This window comes from Crinia signifera, chromosome 3 (assembly GCF_055691185.1).
Source record: "Crinia signifera chromosome 3, ASM5569118v1, whole genome shotgun sequence".
Lineage (NCBI taxonomy): Eukaryota > Metazoa > Chordata > Amphibia > Anura > Myobatrachidae > Crinia > Crinia signifera.
The window spans coordinates 36,945,931-36,970,136 of NC_139219.1; the positions used below are offsets into that span (position 1 = coordinate 36,945,931).

A 24,206-nucleotide genomic window follows, 5' to 3' on the forward strand; every position below is an offset into this window, starting at 1 on the left:
TTGGGGCTATTTATAAAAAATGCAGCAAAAAGGCTGCTTTATTGCAGTGGTAGGAAACTGCCTGTAACGATAGATCTATCGATACTAGCCAGGACCGGTAAGGGTTAAGGTACCAACTGGGCAGCCCATCTCGAAGGCTATGCACATATCCAGACTTAGGGGTTAATTCAGGCTTATCTTATCCCTTATGTGTCCCAACCTGCACTTTCCCCGAAGGTGCGGTCCTGCACTGACATCGCCCAATATTGAATGCCTCTGATTTTCAACGATCTTGTTTTCTGATAAACAGAACAATTGCTGTAGCAAATGCTACATGTGATGCTTGTTAAATAGTTTATCGCATGCTTTGTATATATATATATATATATATATATATATATATATATATATATATATATATATATATATATAAGTCCTCGTTTCCAGTGAAAACCGTTGTTTTTGGTGGTGATAAGGTTTTGCCCTACTGTATAAATCAAGGGGTCACTGCTACGGAAACCTACTGTTTCTGTAGAATATAGGGCTTTTCTTCATTAGACTGTAAAGGGTTAACTTTCTTGTATAAAAGTCCTATCTCAGGCAACATCTATTGGCTGCGCCTTATAATCAGGGTGGTGGATGCGTATTGCACGCCTGTAAAAAAGGGGTCTCTCTATTTAACAACCCAATGGCAATAATAAAAGGTAATCAATAATTTTTTTCAAAATGTAAGTAATTAATTTTCTTTAATAGTGAAAACTGTTATAATATGTTTGTATAATAATTGAAACTCAGGGTGAGATGTAATAGGATGAGAGATTCAGAAAGTGAGAGATTTGGTAAGAAATCGCCAGTTTTTTTTTAAAGCGGCAATCATTTACACTGCAAAACCATTTTGATTAAATGATTGCCGCTTTAAAAAAAAACCTGGAGATTTCTTACCAAATCTCTCACTTTCTGAATCTCTCATCCTATTACATTTCACCCTTATTTTTTGGTCTTTTTGTTCCACTGCACATGTGCTTACGATGTCATACAAGAACAGACAAAAGGGGTCATTTAACCCTTATCGCTGCGGACCAGGCTGACTGAGGCAGATGAGTACTGCTCTCTTTGGACAAGATTGTAATGATAAATCGCCTGAAAATGAATGATCGCTGTTTTTCCATCACCAAGTGAATGTTGCATATTAAAAATAGGATACTGTTCCTGCAGCTAACGAGAAAAAGAATAAAGTACAGACAAGACTCTGCAGCATTCTCTCGCCCCCCAACAATGCAGCTGCTGCGATGGGAGCGTCACTTGTCTAAGGTGAATCTGACATAAAAGCCTAACGTATTCCGATTACAAATAATGGTACTTGTTTCCTAGAACGGCCACAATCGTGAGTGATCGTGGCTCTTAATTAAGGGTCACGATCCTCACGATGTGGCCGATTTTTTACAATTTTTTCCCTTTGATTGACAGAAATCGGGTCAATCGGTCGGTCGCGACCAATTAAAATCGGCCGCGATGCGACCGACCGATTGACCCGATTTTTCCATAGACTTCAATGTTAAAAAATCTTTTAACATTGAAATCGGTCGGTCTTGTGCCATTATAATGGCACAAGATGAGATGGGCTTGATTAAGTCCATCTCACATAGGTAAAAATGATAAAAAAGGTGAAATGGGCCAATATGACCCATTTCACATTTTTTATGTGCCCGCCATGACCCCACGATAGACGTCAACCCGAAGCGTGGCGAGCGCAGCGAGCCCGCGAGGGGCGGCGGTGCGCGTCCTCCGACCTTTTCATTCCCCTACTATCCACTAGGGCGTGGAGTGAGAATAGAATAGTGTGGCGAGCGCAGCGAGCCACCGAGCCCGAAGCGTGGCGAGCGCAGCGAGCCCCGCGAGGGGACGCGTATACCTGTGAAGTTATACGCGTCCCCTCGCGGGGCTCGCTGCGCTCGCCACGCTTCGGGCTCGGTGGCTCGCTGCGCTCGCCACACTATTCTATTCTCACTCCACGCCCTAGTGGATAGTAGGGGAATGAAAAGGTCGGAGGACGCGCACCGCCGACCCTCGCGGGCTCGCTGCGCTCGCCACGCTTCGGGTTGACGTCTATCGTGGGGTCTAGCCCACTTAGTAACATTTGGGGGGGCAATTGAAAATAATCATGTGAAAAAAAAAAAAAAATCGGGTGAAAAATCGGTCGGTCGGATCGGTCGCATCGCATGCGACCAAATCGCATGCGATGCGATCGATCCGATTTTTTATCTTACGACCACAACGATCTAAATCGTTGTGGCCGTTCTAGGAAACAAGTACCCAAATAATTATACTATTGAATTCATTTAATCAATCAATATTAGTAGCGGCGCACAGAGGTGTCCAGGGCATTAAACTGAGGACTGCCATCAAGCCCAGAGTCGTATACTGGCTCTCAGCCAGTAGCCCCCTGATTCATGTTAGTTAAGTGAACATTAATCTGAATTTGGCAGCATAATCAAGGACCTAACTGAACTGTGAAATTGAATTCTGCAGTGGAACATCATATGACCGTTTTATGCTAAGGCTGCAAAAAAAAAAAAAAAAAAGTGCCGCAGAATCAATTTGTCACTGAACACCCAGCACAATGCAAGTGGATGTTTGCAAGACTGAACCGGTAGGAGGGGAATGACAAAATTAAAATTACATGAAACAAAACAGCTCTGTATCCTCTGGTCTATTAAATGTATGGCTCATGGATTGGGAAGCTGCAAAAGGAAACGGTTGCTGTCGGCTTGCTTAATATTAAGCCTCGTCGAATGGCATTGTCAAACCGGAGTGAGCAGAAATAACAGCGGATCTTTGGTATAAAAATAAGCGTGTTATCTGGCTGGAGATCTGCGGGCTGGAGCGCGGAACGAGCAGGGCACTGTACCAGCGCACACAGGATTTTGGCTGCAAAATGGGGCAGATAGAGCGATCATTACAATCTTCATGCAAATAGCTGCTTTACGCTGCAGCTGAGCAAAATTAATGATACTCATTCCATTTCACAGCTGAGTGGTAATTAGCTCTGTGTGTGGCCATATTCCTCTTAACCCCTTTGGTATTTAAAGTATGAAAAGTACACCCCCTATTAAACCAAAAGTGGATAGACAGGGGTTAACACAGGTAAGCGTGGAGCGAAACGTGAGTCTTGTCTCCTAAAAGGCTCTAAAAGACAGATGAATGGGCTCCGGGACTACAAAGTGCACAGGGAATCTATTTTCTCTTTACACAATTCAATTAGGTTCCCCGAGGAAGTGAACAGTAGGGTAGGAGGAGACTGCGGGAACCATTCGAGATCAGATCAGCCGAGCGGATTGTGCTCTGACACGAAATCCATCACTGTGCTGCGCCGAAACGCAGTTGTGGGTCTTGTTGAGGTGCCGGGTCAACGGATCACAGTACAAATGGATAACCGAGCTTGCTAATATCATTATCGGGATGCCCGGGACTCTGGAGAGAAAATATTTCCTGATATTCCTTTCTGTCAAAGGCGTTAGACTCTTTTTTTTTATTATTGTCTACAAGACAAAGAGCAACAGAGAGCATTGTTGTAATGGAATGGGCTGGGAGTGCTTTGTTCTGTTGGTAGTACACACAGCGTATTGCAGAGTCAGCTATCGCAGCAATAACAAAGACTACACAATTAAAATCTACACACTCCGAGGTTGCAGAAATGGTTGCAGTGTTCTTCCCCAGCCAAAGTAAATTTTCCATATAAATACAGGACAGTTAAAGGAGTTTATAATGTTTTTTTTTTATGTCACATATGTAATAAACACAAATATTATTTAGCAATCCTGAGAACCGTACATTGGGGGTAATTCAGACCTGATGGCTGTGGATTCGCACGGTGGATGATTATCCATACACTGTGCATGCGTTTGGTTCACAGTATGCATGTGCAAGGCAGTGCCGGGATGAAATCCTGCTACTTTTTCTATTCGCATGCCATGCGCAAGGTGATTGAAGTAGGCATCTGTGGGTGGTAACAGGATGTTCAGTGGGAGTGTTAAGAAAAATGCAGGTGTGCCTAGGAAATCACTGGGAAAATGTTAGGCGTGCCTGAGCGTTTTATGGGCTGGTGTGTGATGTCAGCAACAGGCCGGATAGGCCTGTTTTCATCGCACCGTTGAGTAAGTCTCTGGTCCTCTGAGCCTGCAATGACTTGTGCCAGTGTAAAATTATTCCATGGTGAGCCTGTTACAATTGGTTTTGGAAATATTAGCTGGGAATAGATTTGCAGCCGTACACAGGTCCGCCGAAAGGTATACCAGGCCCAGTAAAACATTTTGGGCGTGGACTAACCGCGGGAGGCATGGCCACCCCCGTGATTAGGCCACGCCCCCCAAAATGTTTAGGGGGTGAAAAAACACTCTACAGTCAAGTGTTATTGTTGCACCGACCCCCCCCCCCCGCCAGCAGCAACAGCACACACCCACAGCATGTGCTGCAGGCTCAGCATGAGCTCTCACGCTGTCAGTGAGACGCTCATGCTGAGCCTGCTGTCAGCAAAGCACATACTGTAGGTGTGTGCTGCTGCCGCCCGGGAGGGGGAAGGGGGCGGGGCGGACCAGGGCCCCTACAGGGCCCCTTCAGCAAGCACGGGGCCAGGTACTTAGCCAGCCCCCCCCCCCTTGGGAGGCCCTGGCTGTACACATCCACAACACAGGGAGCACATTGATTCGCAAGGTGGTAGTCTTAATTAAACGCTGGCCTCGCAATTAGGTCTGAATTACCCCAATTTTTTTCTACATCTGTTTAGACAAAAAAGTCCCCCTCCTGCTTCTACTTATAGACAAAAAAGTTACCTGACCTTAGCAGAGTCTCAGGAGACCTTGCAAGCAGAGCTGTATCTATACCCTTTACAGTATATAGAAATATATGTATATCATTTATAAGGTCCTGAAAGTAAGTATGGGAGCATGGCGGGGTAGCAGGACAGAGTGGGAGAAGGCTGGCAGAGAGGAGTGGTGAGGACTGGGTGGATGGGACAGAGGCGCCTTGGGCAGGGGGGAGGAAATTGCCACAGAGCGGAGCAGGGGTTGGGGGCGTGGAATAACGGGATCAGTAGCACTCAGAGCCCAATTCCATATGTATGTATGGATATTTTTATATATACATACATATATACATATATTTTCACACCTGCCTAAATCTATTGCATAGTACAGGGGTAGAGTGCCTAGCAGTGTATATCAAAATATATACTATTAGTGTGAGCAAGTTGGAGAAAGTGGAAAGAACAGAAAAAAATGGATAAAATATGAATAGCTTAACTTTAAAAGTGCTTCTTCTCTGATATGAGGAACCATCAGAATCAGCATATAAAGGATAAAAAGAAATAACTCATAGTGTGCACTGGGAGAAAAAAGAAGACAGACTGCATCTGGCTTCACATGGTGGCGGATTTTACCTCAGGGAGGGGGGGCTGCTGTCCTGCAGCCCATAGGTAAAAACACCACTGATAACTACAGTATAATTAGGGATAACTTAGGCAAACTTACCACAGGATAAAAAGGTTATAAATGTGATATATAAAATAATAAGTAGCACACATACGAAACAACATAAAAAAGAGCGCTGTGTGCTGATCCATTGGATACTCACAGGTACAGCAGTACATACACCAATGCGTCTAATGGATATAACTCATCATGGGGATCCCATGATGAATGTATGTGACAGTGTGTAGCATGTGTGACTGTGTTCACGAGCATGTGAGTGTGTGTGTGAACGAGCATGTTTGTTTGTGCCAGTGTGCACAAGCATGTGTGAGTGTGTGCATGTGTGTGAGTGTGCCCAAAGGTATGTGTGTGTACAAGCATGTGTGTGTGCATTTGTGTGAGCATGTGTGTGAGTGTGCCCAAACATGTGTATGTGTGTGAGCAAGTGTGTGTGCGTGTGTAAGCATGTTTGCAAGTGTGTGTTCACATAAGCATGTGTGTGATTGTGCATGAGCATGTGTGTGTTAGTGTGTGTGTGAGCATGTGTATGAGTATGTGTAAGCATGTGTATGAGTGTGTTCCCAAGCATGTGTGTTAGTGTGTATGTGTGAGCATGTGTATGAGTGTGTGTGCCCAAGCATGTGTGTTAGTGGTGTATGTGTGAGCATGTGTATGAGTGTGTGCCCAAGCATGTGTGTTAGTGTGTATGTGTGAGCATGTGTATGAGTGTGTGCCCAAGCATGTGTGTTAGTGGTGTATGTGTGAGCATGTGTATGAGTGTGTGCCCAAGCATGTGTGTTAGTGTGTATGTGTGAGCATATGTATGAGTGTGTGCCCAAGCATGTGTGTTAGTGGTGTATGTGTGAGCATGTGTATGAGTGTGTGCCCAAGCATGTGTGTTAGTGGTGTATGTGTGAGCATGTGTATGAGTGTGTGCCCAAGCATGTGTGTTAGTGTGTATGTGTGAGCATGTGTATGAGTGTGTGCCCAAGCATGTGTGTTAGTGGTGTATGTGTGAGCATGTGTATGAGTGTGTGCCCAAGCATGTGTGTTAGTGTGTATGTGTGAGCATGTGTATGAGTGTGTTCCCAAGCATGTGTGTTAGTGGTGTATGTGTGAGCATGTGTATGAGTGTGTGCCCAAGCATGTGTGTTAGTGGTGTATGTGAGCGAGCATGTGTATGAGTGTGTGCCCAAGCATGTGTGTTAGTGTGTATGTGTGAGCATGTGTATGAGTGTGTTCCCAAGCATGTGTGTTAGTGGTGTATGTGTGAGCATGTGTATGAGTGTGTTCCCAAGCATGTGTGTTAGTGGTGTATGTGTGAGCATGTGTATGAGTGTGTTCCCAAGCATGTGTGTTAGTGGTGTATGTGTGAGCATGTGTATGAGTGTGTTCCCAAGCATGTGTGTTAGTGGTGTATGTGTGAGCATGTGTATGAGTGTGTGCCCAAGCATGTGTGTTAGTGGTGTATGTGAGCGAGCATGTGTATGAGTATGTGTGAGCATGTGTATGAGTGTGTGTTTACCAAGCATGTGTGTTAGTGGTGTATGTGTGAGCATGTGTATGAGTGTGTTCCCAAGCATGTGTGTTAGTGGTGTATGTGTGAGCATGTGTATGAGTGTGTGCCCAAGCATGTGTGTTAGTGGTGTATGTGAGCGAGCATGTGTATGAGTATGTGTGAGCATGTGTATGAGTGTGTGTTTACCAAGCATGTGTGTTAGTGGTGTATGTGTGAGCATGTGTATGAGTGTGTTCCCAAGCATGTGTGTTGGTGGTGTATGTGAGCGAGCATGGGTATGAGTATGTGTGAGCATGTGTATGAGTGTGTGCCCAAGCATGTGTGTTAGTGTGTATGAAGCATGTGTGTGGTTTTTCAATTAGGACATAGAACAATGTTTTATCTTTGCTTCATAAATGGTTTCCAATGGAAGCATTACAATGGGAATCTTGTATACAGACCAGTAATTAATGCACAGAATCTGGCTGAGCTTGCCTCATGTAGAAACATCCCTGACAGACCCATAAGACTTAATTCATGGCTTTCAAGTCAGTGAGGTGTAAATAAAATGATTTACTTGCATCCCAATACAACGTTCCAATAACATGCAATTAAACCGCTAACTGTAGTGTAAAGATACACAGCTATACAAATCCCAAAGTTTTATTGTATGGTTAATGCTGTTCCTGCTATAGAATGGATTGCACCGATAGCCCTTATGTTGGAGACGTGCTCTGTGCTCAGGATAATGGCATATCAGATACACAAATCCATGAGCAACACAATTCTAACATTCTGTACAGTATGACAGCAGCCTGAGACGCCCAATTGCGGCACCTCTGTCACGCTCCACCGGTGCTCTCCTCAGGTCTGCTAATATTACAGCCGCAGTGTTATTATTGCTGTTGTCTCTGATGATTTCCAGAAATGCGTTAGATGATGTCTGTGTCCTTTTCCGTTCTGCCCATTGCAGTCTGCAAAAGCCTTTGCCCAAGGTGCCCTATAACTATCTAATGGGCTTGTATTGTCTATTTACATTACATCTACAAGGATGTGAAACTGTTCTGTCATGCATAGGCGCCGATTCTGTGGGCCCGAGTCCCGCTGCTGGGCCGCCGTATTAACTTGCTGATTTGCGGCTGCAGCATCCGCATTACCGGACCCGCCGCCCTGGAAACAGTATGCCTGGACGGCGGGAAGAGTGTATTCCGTCCGCAGACGTGGGGCGAACCAGCCTGTGCCTGCTGTGTGGCGCCGGCACCTGACGTCATACGCCGGCACCACATAGCGTTCATAGCGTGCACTGCAGTGGCGTAACTACTGTAAGGCAGCCCCAGCAGCCACTTGGGGGAGCAAGCAGCAGTGTGGTCTGTGTGGGCGCCGGCACCCGCTCGACGCACCGACATGCGCACTGACTGAGCACTGGTCACGGGTCAGCCACAGTGTGGGTGCGGCCATGGCAGAGATGACAAATCCCCCCACTGATTCAATTGACTGTACACAGAGCCAGCTATTGGTATACTGTGTACAGGATGGGCGTACTGGGGCGGCCTGGGATGCGTCGGAGCCAAGGGAAGCAGCAGTGTATGCTGGTCTCTCTTCCTCTCTCCTGCTTCAGCTTCTCCGTTAGAGAGGAGAATGGGGGGAGCAAAATTTATAGTTACGCCACTGGCGCACTGACTGAGTAAGTAGCTCAGCAGCGGCCTACCCGCCCGTGTACCACCGCACTCCTCCTCCCTCATCGCCGGCACAGGTACTGTGGGGGCATTTTTATACCTTTATGTATTCAACAGTGGGACATTTATGTATTCAACACTGTAGGGGCATTTATGTATTTGGCTGTAATGTGTAAAAAGGGGGACTCTGTTGCGAAATTTGAATATTGGAGACAACTGTGCTGTGTAATATAAAGTGGTATTATTTTGTGGCCACGCCCCTTCCTCATGAAGCTGCTCCCCTATCTTTTTGGCTTGAGCACCCACCAGCAAAAACATAAATCGGCACCTATGCTGTCAGTGTAACTGACAGTAACCTAATTCTAGGATTAGAGTAGGGACAAGGTTAAGGCTTGAATCATGCAAAGTATCTGTGTACATGCCGACTTAATGCTAATATTCTGGCAATGTTGACTTGATGACGCATCACATCACAATGAAAAATTGTGTCCTGCTGAAAGCTGGTCTAGGCCATTGGGGTTATGGTTAGCTGCCCGTTCTTTATATGTCACCATACATGTTACTCGTCATGTGAGAAATGTCAGTAAAGCTGACCTATTTATACCACTGCTTGACCCTTAGGCTTCATTCAGTTAAGCTAAGCTAGAGCTATTTACTAGTTAAACTGCAGTGGGGTCACAGAGTGTCATCAGACCCTAAGATGTGTAACAGTGCATGGCCATGAGGGGAATTTTGTAAGAACTTACCATTCGAATCCCTTTCTCTGATCAGGTAAGTCCTGGAGGGGGGGACCCCCTGGCCAGGCTGACTGGTCAGTAGAGTGAATGTTTTGGCCGCGGGACCTTATATAATAAGTGTCCCCCAGCTGTGACATTACCCTGCTGGCTGGTTTGGCCTGGGGCTGGTTCTTAAAATACGGGGGACCCCTACTCATTTTGTCTCCCGTATTTTCTGAACCAGTCCCGGACCTGGAGCCTGGTTCTTGTTGTAAAAAAATCGGGGAACCCCTATTTGCCGGGTTTCCTGATTTTTTAATACCAGCCCCTGCTCTTTCAGCCTGGTGCCGGTTACGGCTGTGGGGGGACCCCACGCTGTTTTTTTATTTATTTATTTATTTTTCTATTTTATTACACTGAAGCCTGCACAGATCTGACTGATCCGTGCAGGCTTCTGCCAAATATGACTGGAAAATAAAGTGTATTTTCCTGCCGTATTTGGCATGCCATTCGCGGGCGTTTTACGCTAATTAGCGGCCGCTTAGTAAATCAGGAACAACCATTCTTTTGAATGGTGATTCCTGGCGTATTCTATCGCTGGTGTATTCATTCGTATTTTTGGCATAGTAAATGAGCTTGGGTTTTTTATGTAAGCTCCTTAGAGTATGACTGAAGTCAGCCTGATGTATGGATTACGCATGAATCACGCATGAAAATTCATGAGCAGTTTCAGATATTGAGCATATGAAATAGTCTTGCACTTACAGTACCAAGTGGTTTCAAATATATTTTATATGCGTCAGTCATTAAGATATAAGCAGTGCAGATTTGCTTTGAACTAGGCTTTTCCAGCTGAAGGAACTGACAACTCCAGTGGCCTCTGTTGCGCAGTAAATTATGTTCATTACTAGAGCTAAGCCAAAGTAACATGTTGATGTCCCTAGTCTGTAAATTGCTAATTACAGTTCACAGAAGGCTCGTCGTCAGGGCTCAGTAATTAGTATGTCATATTCTAATTTCCTTTAAGATATTAGTACTGTAGAACGCATTTACAAACTTTCCTTCAAAACATACAAAGCGGCTTGAAATAACATAAATTGTTTCTAAAAAAAACAACAGATTGCGTCTGTTTTGTTATCCAATCTCAATTCAAATATTGTATATATATGTAAAAAAAGGGGGGGTTTGACCCTGGTTGCGCCAACCAAAACAGTAAGCCGGTATCTCTATAAATCTCCCCTGTTAGCGGGAGATGAAGCAGAATGAGTAAAGAGAATAGAGCGCGCTAATATATACCACCACCTTCAAGAGATCAGATCAATATAAGATCAAATATTTCTCAGAAACAAATTTTTATTAAGACATCATTAAATATGATAAGACATCCATATGTTTGCATTTTTGTCCAGTTAGCATGAACTGTCATCACCCTCATACAGGCAAAACCAACCCCATTAAACATAGCGTTAATTGTGACTCAACTTTCGTCGTGTATCAAATTGTCTGTCCCTGTGGTCTATCCTACGTAGGGAAGACAGAGGGTCGATTTAAAGATCGTATGTCAGCACATAGGTCTGCCATCCGAAAAGCTCTGGTGTCAGGCACCAGTGAGCAACCAGTAGCTCGGCATTTTGCCGAACACCGGCACCCCTTGAACTCCATTAGGTAACGCATTATAGATTGAATCCCAGCAACTATTAGAGGTGGAGACAGATTGGTACAATTGCTAAAATGTGAAGCCAGGTGAATTGTAAGGCTGGATGTTGTGGCTCCTAAGAGGCTCAATGAGAGCATTTCCTATGCCTGTTTCCGCTGATCATGCACATTTGCACTAGATTATATTTACAGCTTGTGTGCCAGGCCTGCCTTCACTATATGTATTGCCTCATGCATTAGATATATTGCCATTTCTTCTATGCATTTTTCTCCCTGCAGACGCGCTGTCCGTCTGTTGTCATGGTGATGGTACACTAACTGAGGGAGCTCGGCCGGCATGGTGACGTCATCAGCAATTGACGCCGCCGGAGACTGCACGCCCCGCTCCCATTGCCTGCTGCACACGGGTGATTCACTTCTATATAGGTATGTCATGTTACTTGATTTATTTGTGACTTGAAAACAGTTGATTAAACAACTGAAACGTTGTCCTTACCAGCAGTTCCTGCTTACATTTGTATTATTTGAAGTGACCGAGTGCCGCACCTCTACACTGTATATTACCTTTCCTGTGAGGGCACCGGCCCAAGTGGAACTTTTATTGGGAGTGCCAGACCGAAAAGCGTATTTATATATATATATATATATATATATATATATATATATATAAAACACGATTTTGGGGGGTCCGGCACTCCTCCTTGTAATCCAATGGCCTCGGTGCCTTCCACAAAGAAATGTAGAGACAATGTACCGAAGTACTAGGGCGGCACTCAAAGGACTTTCAACAGGTCACAAAAAACTGCAGACTACACTGCCGGTGTAGTCTGCAGTTTTTTGTGACCTGTTGAAAGTCCTTTGAGTGCCGCCCTAGTACTTCGGTACATTGTCTCTATATACATATATATATATATATATATAAAATGCAAGTATACAGGTCCGCTGACACTTAAAAGTCCGTCTTTTCTCAAGGAACCAAGTTCTTTGATAATCAAATCCACACCAGTCCAGACAGTGTTTTTAGGAGCTGATTATCCCTAAATGGTACCGTGAGTGACACAACCTTTTGGGCCTACAGTCTTCAACCAGTGGATAAATTACATATCTTGTGGTATTCAGCCCACACCGGATGATTATTTCGGTATGGGCTTTATCTTCTCATTGGGAGAAATTTTAAAAGTGATTTCCACGTTTTATAAATAAACGATAATACACCATGAAGCGCCCCCTCTATCTGTTTTAGGTGGATATATATATATATATATATATATATATATATATATAATTGATTAAATGCAGATTGGTTGTAGTTGCCTTGACGTAAGGTGCGTACACACTGTGGGTCATTGTGGTTGATTCGCTCGGATGCGTATACGCATCCTTATAAGTTAACCTAACCCCGTCTTGCGATTGGTGGTACGCTGGCCCACCATTCGCAAGGCGCATTCCTTTGCACTGGCTGTGAATGGATGTTTTGCATAGACATCCATTCGCAGCATGCAGGGGAACGCCCACATCATTCGATGGTCGCCGACTATCGAATGATGTGGAATGTCCACCCATATGTAAGAGTGCTCTAAGGCACCTTACATGCGTGCACATTCTGAAGGAAATGGGAGAGCAGCTGGCATCCAGTGATGTCAGCTGTCCACCCCCGTCGGCCACATCATGGCCTCATTGACAAGAGAACGCCCATAAAACGTTTGGTGTTTACATATGCTAATGAGGTCGCCTGCCACCCCACGCCACTCTCCACCCCCCCCTGCTGTCCTGTCCCAGCGATCCATATATTCGCAGTGGGTGCGCGCACCCTGGGTATGCACATGCGCAGATGACGACCCCTGCCATCGGAGCATGCAGTCAAAGTTTGCTGACTGCATGTTCAGCGACGGCCGGGCGACATCACTGACATTCAGACCTGATAGCACGTCTGCGGATTCACACAGCGTACTGCACAAGCATATGTCAGCAATGTGTGTATGCGATGCTAGGCTGCGATCAAGTGCTGTCAATTTCTCTGTTCGCTGGTCGTAGGCACGGTGATTGGCAGTGAGTGGGCGTGGAGTGGGAACTGACCGTTTCATGAGAGAAAAACGCAGGGCATGCTGAAAAAAGCGCTGGGAGTGTCAGGGACACGCAGGCGTGACGAAGCCTGTTAGGGGCCAGTGTGTGACATCAGTAGCAGCCCGGATGTGCCTGAATTCATTGCCGCTGCCGAGTGAGTCCTGGGCTACGCAGCGGCTGCGATAACTGGTGCAAAGCATAAAAAATCATTTGATGGTGAACGGCTTCCGACGGAATTTGGACATATTTGCTTGGGTGGAACGCATGTGCAGCTGTACACATCCATTTGCACATCGACCACATTCATTTACAAGGTGGGATTTCAATGGAACGGGGCGGAGGCTGAACTGACCGTTGGCTTCAAATTCCTGGCCATATGATCAGGTTTACTGGCATCCAGATTGCTGACAGACAAGTCTAGGTCGATAGCCAACAGTTTGACACCAAAAGGTCGACATACAAGTGATAGCTCGACATGACGATGGTCAACATATGGAAAGATCGTCATGCGCCTCAGTTTATCTGTCCAATCTGTCTGGTATGAACAAGAATCTGGTAATGTTTGGGAGCAAATGACAATAAATTATTTGCTTACAAACCCTGGAAAATGGACAAAAAAAAAAACGATTATTCAGATAAATCAATTAAATCAAATGTATTTAACCAACTTGACTGAATGGCCAATTGTTATTTGCTCCCATATATTACAGAACATGACTTTTGTTCCCACCGGAACCCAGCAGTGTACCCAACTTTAGCATGAATAATACTTAGCACCACAGTATAAAAAAATATGGAATTAGGACACATATATGTGCCAATAGTACTGGTGTGCTTCTTTACTTCAGCGGCAAAATACCGGTGTACCATCACCGCTGCCATATTTCTACAAATACTTGACACACAAACCTTGAAGGACCTTGGGGGACCCACTACACTCACAAGCAGTTTACGCAGAACAGATATCTAGTACTGTTCTCATTTATATTGTATGGATAATAACAATGTGCGGCAAACGACTGTGATAATGAATATATAAGTGTCATGATTATAGTATTTATAGAATGCTTAACATATAGCTCGCTATCATGATGAATCTAACATATATATATTCAGCAAGAACAAAGATACATATAATTATCACAATAATCTGGATATAGAACTTGTGTCAAACTATTTATATCTTATTTTTCTTCCTTCTGTTCATGCCAACCCCCCCGCCAAAAAAAAAGGAACAAACCAATAATTAAAACTGGCAACCACTGAGATGTCAGAAATGTCTATTCAGTGGTATAAGTGGAAAAATGCAGAACCAAAAAACCTTTATTAGAAAAAAAATATATATAGTACCTCCCAACATTCTAGAGCCCCCCCCCCCCCGAATCGTCACTCTGTGCGTGACTCTACCGCATGTGCACCAAAAGGGGCGTGGCCTTGGAGAAGGGGTGTGGCTTTGTGGATATCCATGTACATGAAGCCACGCTCCTATGTTGCTGCTGTGGTGGCATGGCCAGCCAGAGAGTTGCTGCCCATGCCCCATCTCCCTTCAATAGCAGTGATTAGATGCTATGCACATGCGCACAGTGCCAGCCCTGGGTGGGTCAGTCCTAAAAAAAGGGATAGTCCCGTGAAAATCGGGGCAGTTCGAGGTATGATTTGACTATGTATAGATCAAGGGCATAAAGAGGAGGGCCCATGTACAGTCCCCATCCATGCCCCCTCCTCTCTCTATAGTCAGCAGCATAGCCTCCGACACATTTCCAAGGCAATTCCCCTACAACGCATGCGCAAAATGCAAGGCATATGGCCACGGCGCCATCTTCCCATTGATTTTGCAGGGCTGCACAGCAAATGCGGAGCCCTGGAGATAGTTTCTGAAGAAATGGGTGCAGTGCCCCCCCCCCCCCTAAACCTGAGTGCACAATACACACTGCAACCATTATACACAGGCCACTGGTTTTGATTGAATAAATGGTTTAACAGATTGTTCTAAATATCCCCAGTAAATATATATACGATATCCATTTAAATTTAATAAATGGGATTATTCAAATACTGTAAATACTTTTTCAAGATGGTCGGTAACGCAGCGGCTCTCTCAGTAGCGACTGCGAAAATATGCAAATGCCGACCTCAGCCTTCTCTTTGTGCTCCATGACAGGCTCTGTGGTCTGTGCAATTGGGATGGAGTTTTATAAAAACCATCACACCATCGATATTTGCAGTAGCCTAGGATCTACTTTAGTTACTCTCCAGTAATCCAACTGAACATGGCCTCTGAAGCAGTGGTTGTTCAGCTGTGCGGAAGTAGCATTCCTAGACACACCCACGACACTCCTGTAACACACCCATAAAACAGACCCATACCTCCCAACATTCAGCCCGAGGGAGGAGGGACTGAAATGTTGGGGGCGTGACATCACGATTAAGGGGTGTGGCCTATTGCAGGAAGACCACACCCCATTTTCGTCTCTGTGGGGGCATGGCTAGCGGCTCTGGGAGCTGCTGGCTATGTCCCCAGCCTGTCAGGCTGCAGCGTTTAGTCACAGGGGCGACTCCCAACTGCCCCCACCCCCGCTGAGGGACACTGCTGGCCCCGGGAGGGACGCGGTAATGTCCCAAAACGGGACAGTTGTGTTTTCTAAGACCGTAAACCGTAGATCATGGCAACATGTATAAACTTTGTCACATGATACATTTATATAGTTACACTATAAATTAACTTGCAAACACTGTGGACGACGTTAAAATACTCTGACTACACTATAGTTTAGATAGTAACGTAGATATTGTATTACCTTTGGAATGCACGCTGCGGTTTCCGACAACCGCGGGTAGGTGTATGAAGCAAACGAGTGCCCTTGCTGGTTCGTTTTCAGTGCTCCGTAAGGTATGACCGGTTCTTGAAGGCCTGATCCTGACTTAGACCGTTGTCTTATGGCTGGTTGAGGACTCGTTTGCGTTACGTATGATGACTTTGGCCTCTTATCATAATCGTCCTTGGAAAGGCCATCTCCCCATTCGCTATATTCAAGTCTTTCCTTCGAGCCCTCACTCATCATGACGGTCCCTGTAATAGAAGGTTGGAAGTAGTCCCTGTAGTCCTGGAGAGATGTAGCAGTGACTCTGTGCAAGTCCCACGGCAGTCCACACTGATCCACAGATTTACTCTTGGCTTCCAACTGTGGATGGTACTCTGACGGATAACTCAACAGGTCGGCCTTCACGTTTTTAACTTCAGGAAAGTAGGCTTCATAAGATCTCATTTTAACCGGATGCCCGTTGTGCCTGGTTGGCTTGCATGCCCTATAGTAGCCTTCAGCCTCCTCGGCACTCAAGCTCCTTTCCTTGTATCGCTCGGGGATGCTACTTCTTGGGATCTCAGCTTCGCAGCTGTAGTGGGAGAAGGTGAAGAAGCCATTTTCCTCTGGGTAGCTCTTTGAATGGTTTGAATGTCCCTGACGTGGGGTGGGTGGACTTTCTTTTCGAAGGGAATTTGAGCGAGTTACAGAGATATTGTCAAAGTCTTCCAGCAGGCCATTGATGGAGCAGTCTTGTGGGGGTTTACTGCCTCGAACAATAGTCTAAGGAAGGAAAGAGAATAAAAATATAAGTTAATAATGTCTATTTAAATATAAAAAAAAACCTCATGATATGAGCAATGAAGATGCCCCGAGTCTCTAAAATAACGGACTTGTGGACAAGTTGCCTATACTAGCCAATCAGCTTCTAGCTAACATTTATTAAAAAACATTCTATAAAATGATGGGCATAAGCGGACTGCTAAGGGCATCTTTATTGATTTCTCTACACCACAATGATTGCAGCCACAGTCCGTATTGAGCAGGGAAGCCCGTTAACTCGTTCGGTCTTAGAACTCAGTTCTCCAGAGACTGCCATGGACAAATTCACTTTTAATGGGGAATGTGGCACCAAGCAATGACCGGCAATGTAAGTAATCAGACATCAGCTGCATAAGTGGGGGTGCTGCTCGCCTCAGCTGTCCAGGTCCAGGTCCATGGCCTTTTCTAACCTCAATGACTGCACAACTATATTTATTATTAACATTTTCTTATATAGCGCAGCATATTCTGTTCCGCTTTACAATAGTTGTAATCATAACTTGGGGCCTCATTCAGACCTGTCTGCATCCCCTCGCTAGGGGATGCGTACGAGAACATCTCCTCGCATGCGGCCGAAGGAGAGAAATCATTTGATGGTTTTTCTCCCCTCCGGAAATAAGAGTCAGTGAAAACATTCAGCCTGTCTGCGATTTCATGGGGACAATCCATTCTGAATGCAACCGTGAGGCTAATTTTCCTTGCAGAAGTTCATCTGCCCATCTCTTCATTTGGTTACCATATTCAATGAAAAATACTTTTACTCACACATATGGCCATTACCAAACTACTGCAATGTACATCTCTTCTCATCTCAAAGTATCTCTCAACCCGTCCTATCCGCTCTTCTCAAGATCTACGTCTCTCATCCACACTCATTACTCACTCCAATGCATGATTGCAGGACTTTCTTCTGGCTGCACCCACCCTACGGGATGAAATGCCCTACAATGCGCAATAAGACTCTCTGGGGGGCAGATTTATTAAGCTTGGAGAAGAGATAAACTGGAGATAAAGCGGAGAAAAGGTAAAAGGAGATAAAGCACAGCCAATCAGCTGTGTTTGAAAAAGACAGTTGGGAGTTGATTGGCTGGTGCTTTATCTCCTTTTACCTTTTCTCCACTTTATCTCCAGTTTATCTCTTCTCCAAGCTTAATAAATCTGCCCCCCCAGTCTCCAAACCTTCAACTTTCCTATCCAATTAGTATATCCCCACTGTACAGTTCACACACATCCTCCACATATTTTCCCTTTCTTCAGTTTTTCATCCTTCTGACCCTGATATCAAGCAATCCACCTAGAACCCTTGCAATCTGTTGAACAATAATGCAATAGATAGCACATACTGTATCCTTACGTATTAAGGCCTATTTCTCTATAGACTGTAACCTTACGAGCAGAGCCTTCCTTCCTACCTGTGTTTGATATCACCCAGTTTCGTTTTACCTGCGTCTAGGGATGCCAATCCCGGGGCATTTTTTCAATCCCGGGATTGAAAAATGCTCAATCCCGGGATTCCCGGGATTGGCATCCCTATAGGCATGCCCTATACACATACCCACACACGCCGACCCGCACATTTATTTACATTAGGAGGGGGGGCGGCCGGGAGTGGGTTTGGAGGTGCACGGTGCCTCCCGGCATGTGAACCTCCTCCTTAGAAGACAGCAGGCAGAGGAGAAGAGGCAGGCGGGTGGGCGGAGAAGAAAAGTCGGGCGGGCGGAGGACAGTGGAAGGGGGTGGGTACAGGCTGCATCAGAGTGGGCGGTGACGGTGTGACCTGCGCAACGTGACCTCCACTGTCACGCTACGCAGGCAGCATGCCAGGGTCGGGATTCGGGAACAGTTGGGTGCTCAAACGCTGCCCAGCATTAGACTGCGCATACACAGTCTAATCCCGAAATCCCAGGATTGGATACTCCAATCCCAGGATTGAAATCCCAGACTTTTTGAGGCCAAATCCCGGGATCCCGCCGATCCCGGTCCCGGGATTGGCCACCCTACCTACGTCCAATTGTTAAGCTGTAAAACAGAATTTGCTACGCTATATAAGAAACGGTTAATAAATAAATAAATAGTGTGGTCCGCTGTGAGTCGCAAGTTTAAGGAGATGATGAAACGTTGAAAGTTGGGCATTCAAGAATAGTCAAAATGTGTATATTTTCCCATATGTATTGCTGCATTTCTTCTTAACCATTTGAGTGCCAAGCGAATTTGTCAAAATAGGTGTGAAAATTGCCAAGCAAACATCATAATGGCCTGTAATGCTCACCTTATATAGGAAACATAATCTTTTTTTACACAACATTTTTTATTTGAATTGATATAACAAATGTGAGCGACGCCGGCATTCTTTTTTTTGCGGACATTTTGAACTTCTCTTCACAGAGATGTTGGCACTCAAAGGGTTAATGTGCGACAGTATCTGTGCACCAGTCAAATCTACTGCAAGTCATAAGGACACTTTCAAAGCTAATGTAAATAAGATGATGATGATAATAATAATAATAATAATAATAATAATTAATGAGGTTTCAATCATGTTAAATATGGCTTCTAACAAATATATTATTTTTAAATGTAACCAATGGCATAAAACGCAGTCTATTTAAATGAAGCGGTTTAATGGTGTTTGCTGCTTCTGTTATTCCTCCGGTTTCCTGTGCACATCCCAGAGTGGTGCGGAGCAGCCCTGACAGGAGCCATATTTCATGGTGCGCCAGTGCCGGCCTGTCCTCCAGTGATAAGCTATAATGGATCTAGCTGTGAAAACAGCTGTCTGCTTCCCACAGCAGATGAAAAACTGCATCACTTCCCACACACTGAATTAACTCTGACAATAATGAAGTAGGTAATTATCAGTTTGCCCTTATACGCCCTTACATGTAATGTTACTCAGTTCCCGACTACATACATTCTTACAGGGTAAATAAAAACATCTGCTATGTTTTTTTTATTATTAATATTGTAATCGGCTGCATTCGGTAGCAGGGAAATGGTTCCTTTCTTGATTTTAGTCCTGTTAAGTGAATCTCAAAACTCGTCTCTGGTTATCTGAGATAATAGTGAGTCTGCAGTCAATTAAAGTGTCATGTAAAATGTATGTGCATTATGCCAGGGTTGCCGACCCTCCCGGAATTACCGGGAGTCTCCCGAAAATCGGGTCCCCTCCTGGCCCCCCGGAAGGGTGGGCAACCCTCCCGGAATCAGGGGGACCCCCACTGAGCCCCCCCGATCGCGGCATTTAAATGCCACAATCCGCGGGATTCAGAGGAGGAGGCGGAGCTAAAATGACCCACTCGTGGAGTGCCATTGATTTAGACTATTTCCCATAATGGGGCGGGACTTAATGACGTCACAGTCAAGCCGCGCCCCCCGATCGTGTAATGAAAGTCTCCTCTCCGGGCTTCTCCCGGAGAGGAGCATTTGAAAGTCGGCAACCCTGCGTTACGTGTTCATTTCCAGAAACAGAAAGACTGTAGCTTTATTTAATAATAGTTATCTATATAGTGCAGCATTTTGCAGAGAGTATTTGTCATTCACATCAGACTTTTTTCCTGTTACAACAATAAAGCTTAATAGAACATATATTTGTACAAGCAGCTTCTGCTGATTAAAATGATATGCAGCATGCCTATATACTGTGGGTGACAATTACTGTATCTGCATATGAAATGCTTCCTTGTGTTGACATTTTGACCATGTTGATCATGTCAACCTTTATTAGGTGCCGACCTTTTGACTGTCGACCAGCAGGGTGTTCCCATGCGAACGCCCCATGCCCCCCCCCCTCCCTCACTCAGAGACTATGCAAGTCTCCAAGGGCAGACCTGTCAACATCAGTCCCCTTTGGGAATTCGCAATGGAGCAACCAGACCAGCATGACCCCCATACAGTAGTATTAAGCTACATGAACATTTTGCCTGGAGAGGGGCTTTTGCAGTATCTTTCGGCTCAATTACTTGCCCTCCTACCTATGGAACAGATCCATTTAAGGTGGGCCTGATCCCTACCTGATACAAGGGACATTTGTTCTAAAGTGGAGATGGATTGATTTGGCCCTGTACTGATGTTTGGGGCCATGCGCATGGGATAGTACGCGCATGTGCAGGTCCCCTTTGGGAACGGCTTCGGTGACTTGTATAGTCGCCAAGCTTTTCACAAGGATCTGGGGAACGCCCAGCATTTTATGGTCATCCCCATGGAAACACTTGGTGTTCCCATGGGTACGTGGGTGGGCGGCTGACATCACAGCATGTCAGCCGCCTGCCCCATCTTCGTCCCAGCGCAGAAGAAATCATTCGATGGACGGCGCATGTTAACGAGGTGAATCGGTGGTGGGGGGGGGGGGGGGGGGAGGGCAGGCTCTCGGACAGGTGGCATCTCTGGTACTCGGTAAGCTGCGATCCTCACCCTTATGCCAAGGATCATGTTTTCTTCAGATGAGGTTGGATGGAATATGGCAGGTGGGAACACGGAAATAAAGTGAAGCTGGGTATTTACAGGCCTACACTGTGGGAAGAGGGCCCTGCTCGCAAGCTTATAGTCTACAGGAGATTGATGATTGAGATTAAGTGCTACATACAGATGTAGCCAGATTCATCTGTGCAGCGATGGAAATGCACATGCATACACATTGGGGGGGGGGGGATGGTGATCGATTATTGAACAGCTGCGCATGTGCATGGTACTGTACACAGTGCGAATGCACAAGCCGTCTGACTGAAGGCAGCAAGGCAAGGCTAGCCTTTGCTTGCTGCTTGCACCCTGCGGTGTTTGGGGGAGTGCCACCGGCAGGTGTTCCCCATCAGTTGCGAGGGAGGGACGCTGACATCATCAGTGGCCACCTTCTCCCCACGGCCTTCACAGCACCAAGTGAGTCCTTGCACTCAGTGCTGGGAGCAGGGGAAAAATAATTTTATGGTGAATGATTTTCGCCCTGTGTAAACTTCTGTGAAGGCATATGAGCCGTGCACAGGGGTGGGGGGAGTGCGATCGGCGGCTATCTGCTCGCTGGGTTCCAAACGGTCTTAATCAGGCCCATTGTTGGCCAGGGTGTGAATAGTTGTACCCCTGATTGCACAATGCATTCCCTATGAGGCTGGCTATATCGGTATTGTACTGTAGACCGCTCCAGCTAGATTTACAGGGTAATAAGTGCTTACTGGGATATTGAGTCATGCAAAGGGTTCAGTCCAATTTCCCTGCAATTTAGTCATTGGTGTAAGCATGGTACTGCCGGATTTCTGTACGTTACCCCTGCATATTGGGACTTCTATTCATTATGGACATGTGCAACCTATTACTCTTAAGGAATCTAGTATGTGGATGATAAGGGAATTCATTTGGACCCTGTTAAAGCTCAGCTAATGAAGAATGGCCAGAGGCCCCAGATGTGCACACAACACTTCCCGGGGGATCAGAGATTATTTTAGACAGCTTGCTAATAGGTTCATCTAAGATTGTGCATCCAATTCCTACTGTAACCCAAAGCGGTATTATTTAGATTGACCAAGAAACCATCTGAAGCTTAAACCCAGGCTTCTAAAGTGCTCTGGTGTTGGTACATTGTATCTACACGAGCTCTTACTTGTATGCGGATCCCTCCGACACTGCGGTTGAGGTTATATTGTCAGAAACACAAAGTAACAATCAGATTTCACGGGATGCGGTCACTTGGTCTACAGCCTGATGATCGACAGTCATTAGGCCGACATGGGAAAAGATCAACATGGGTCTGGGTCGACATAGGAAAAGGTCGACATGGTTCTAGGTCGAACGGTCATTAGTTCGACATTGTCTAGGTTGACAGACAAAAGGTCGACATGGGGTTTTTCCCTGTTTTTCGAGCCGACATGTGCCGACAGGCGGTATTTCATGCCCTGGGGTTGGTAGAGGGGAGAAAACAGCGCCACATTCCACGTGTGAAGGCAATAGCTGCGGGGTGTGGGGGTACACTACAAGTAACCCAGTATTATACAGAGCAGCCTGTCCAACAACAAGAAAGTTCAACTTAAAGACATTACACCACCGGGGGAAGAAATCCTCAATTTTCGGACTTGAATACCCCACCCCCACACAGACAACCACAAAAGAATACCGAGGGAACCATTCAGCTCAGCCTGTGACAAATAAACCCACAGAACAAAAACATGGCATTGAGCAGAGAAGAGAGGTTCAAACAACTCGAGACTTTCCCAAATATCACAGGATATATACCGTCAGCAGATAGGCCAACCTCTGCAGAGAACTTCTGTTCACTATACCTGAGATTGGAAAAATTGGAGACACTTGAAATAAAGCAGTGGTGGGAAAGCACCACACTGAACAAGTATTTGGAACAAAGGATGATCCCTAGAGGCCTTAGAATCATAAAGAAACCGACCTTCCATTCAAATAATGAAGAATTCCTGAAGAAATGGAACACCACATTGGACATATGCTCAAGTACCCTAATGAAATTAATCAGAGGACAGAGAGGAATCCATGAGGATGATGGCCCAAGAAATGGAAGAGATCCATAGAAAAATCCAACCTCTAAAAAATCATGAGGACTTCAAAAGACTTGATACACTAACAAAAAATAAACTCAAAAGAACCGAAAAAGAAGTCATCGAGCAAAAGAGGAAGAAATTTAGAAGGGATATAGAGGACTATAAGAAAGATTATAGAAACTGGCAAACAGAGAGAATGGACAGAAGAGAAAAAAGAAGGGAGTACGGTCCACCACGGAGAGAAGATAAGGGTAATACAAGATACCAACCCAGAACAGAAACAAGGAGCAGAAACAACCCAAGCCCATACCGACAGAAAAGGGAACAAAGGTACCCCCTGAATCCGAGAAGAAAGAACAAGGAATCCTCCCCATACACAAAAAGAGAAGAAAAAAGAAACATATCAAAAAGAAAGAACACTGATTGACAGCTTTAACAAAGGAGTGAAAGACCATGAAAAGGAAGAATACAACACATCAGCTAACACCTTGATGAATAGGATACAACTGCAAGACATAGCTTGTAGAATATCAGACTCAGAAATTGAGGAAGACCCAGCAGAAGAATACCTGGACCATTTTTTAGACCAGGTATACACGAATCCCCCACCCGATTACAGACAAGGGGCTATCCAAAAAACAACACATCCGTCATACAACAAAGGAAAGAGGAGAAAAAGAAGCACCTCCACAAGCGAGGAAAGCGGAATGCACGGAGATCAGCACACCAGCTACCAATGAAACAAAAGACTTTCCGACGCCCACTAAGGGGCGTTCCCGAACCAATTAAGGAACGTGCAAGTGTACTTAAACTCCATACTGCAGGGGACAGAACTACACACAACATCCTGAAGAAGCCCACCGGCGAAACTAGTCGATGTAAGTGAAGTTCCCGCCTCAGCCGTTTGCGCAACACGGCAGTGACGGGTAAGTCTGCCGGCAGACCCCCTGCACCTTGGAACAAGGTATACCAAGAACACTTTCCAAAAACAAGGACCATACACAGTTTTCGCTGGACACTACCGGTACTGGACTTTAC

At 45.4% G+C, this 24,206-nt stretch overlaps 1 protein-coding gene across 2 annotated transcripts in view; it reads right to left on the reverse strand.

Moving 5' to 3' along the window:
* The window catches only part of PAK5 (p21 (RAC1) activated kinase 5), a 129,687-nt gene that overhangs the window by 29,758 nt on the left and 75,723 nt on the right, over positions 1-24,206 (reverse strand). For both annotated transcript variants that reach the window (XM_083175645.1, XM_083175644.1), the window contains one exon: positions 15,853-16,638. In XM_083175645.1, coding sequence (XP_083031771.1) covers positions 15,853-16,638 — 786 coding nt within the window. The remainder of the gene's footprint in view (positions 1-15,852; positions 16,639-24,206) is intronic.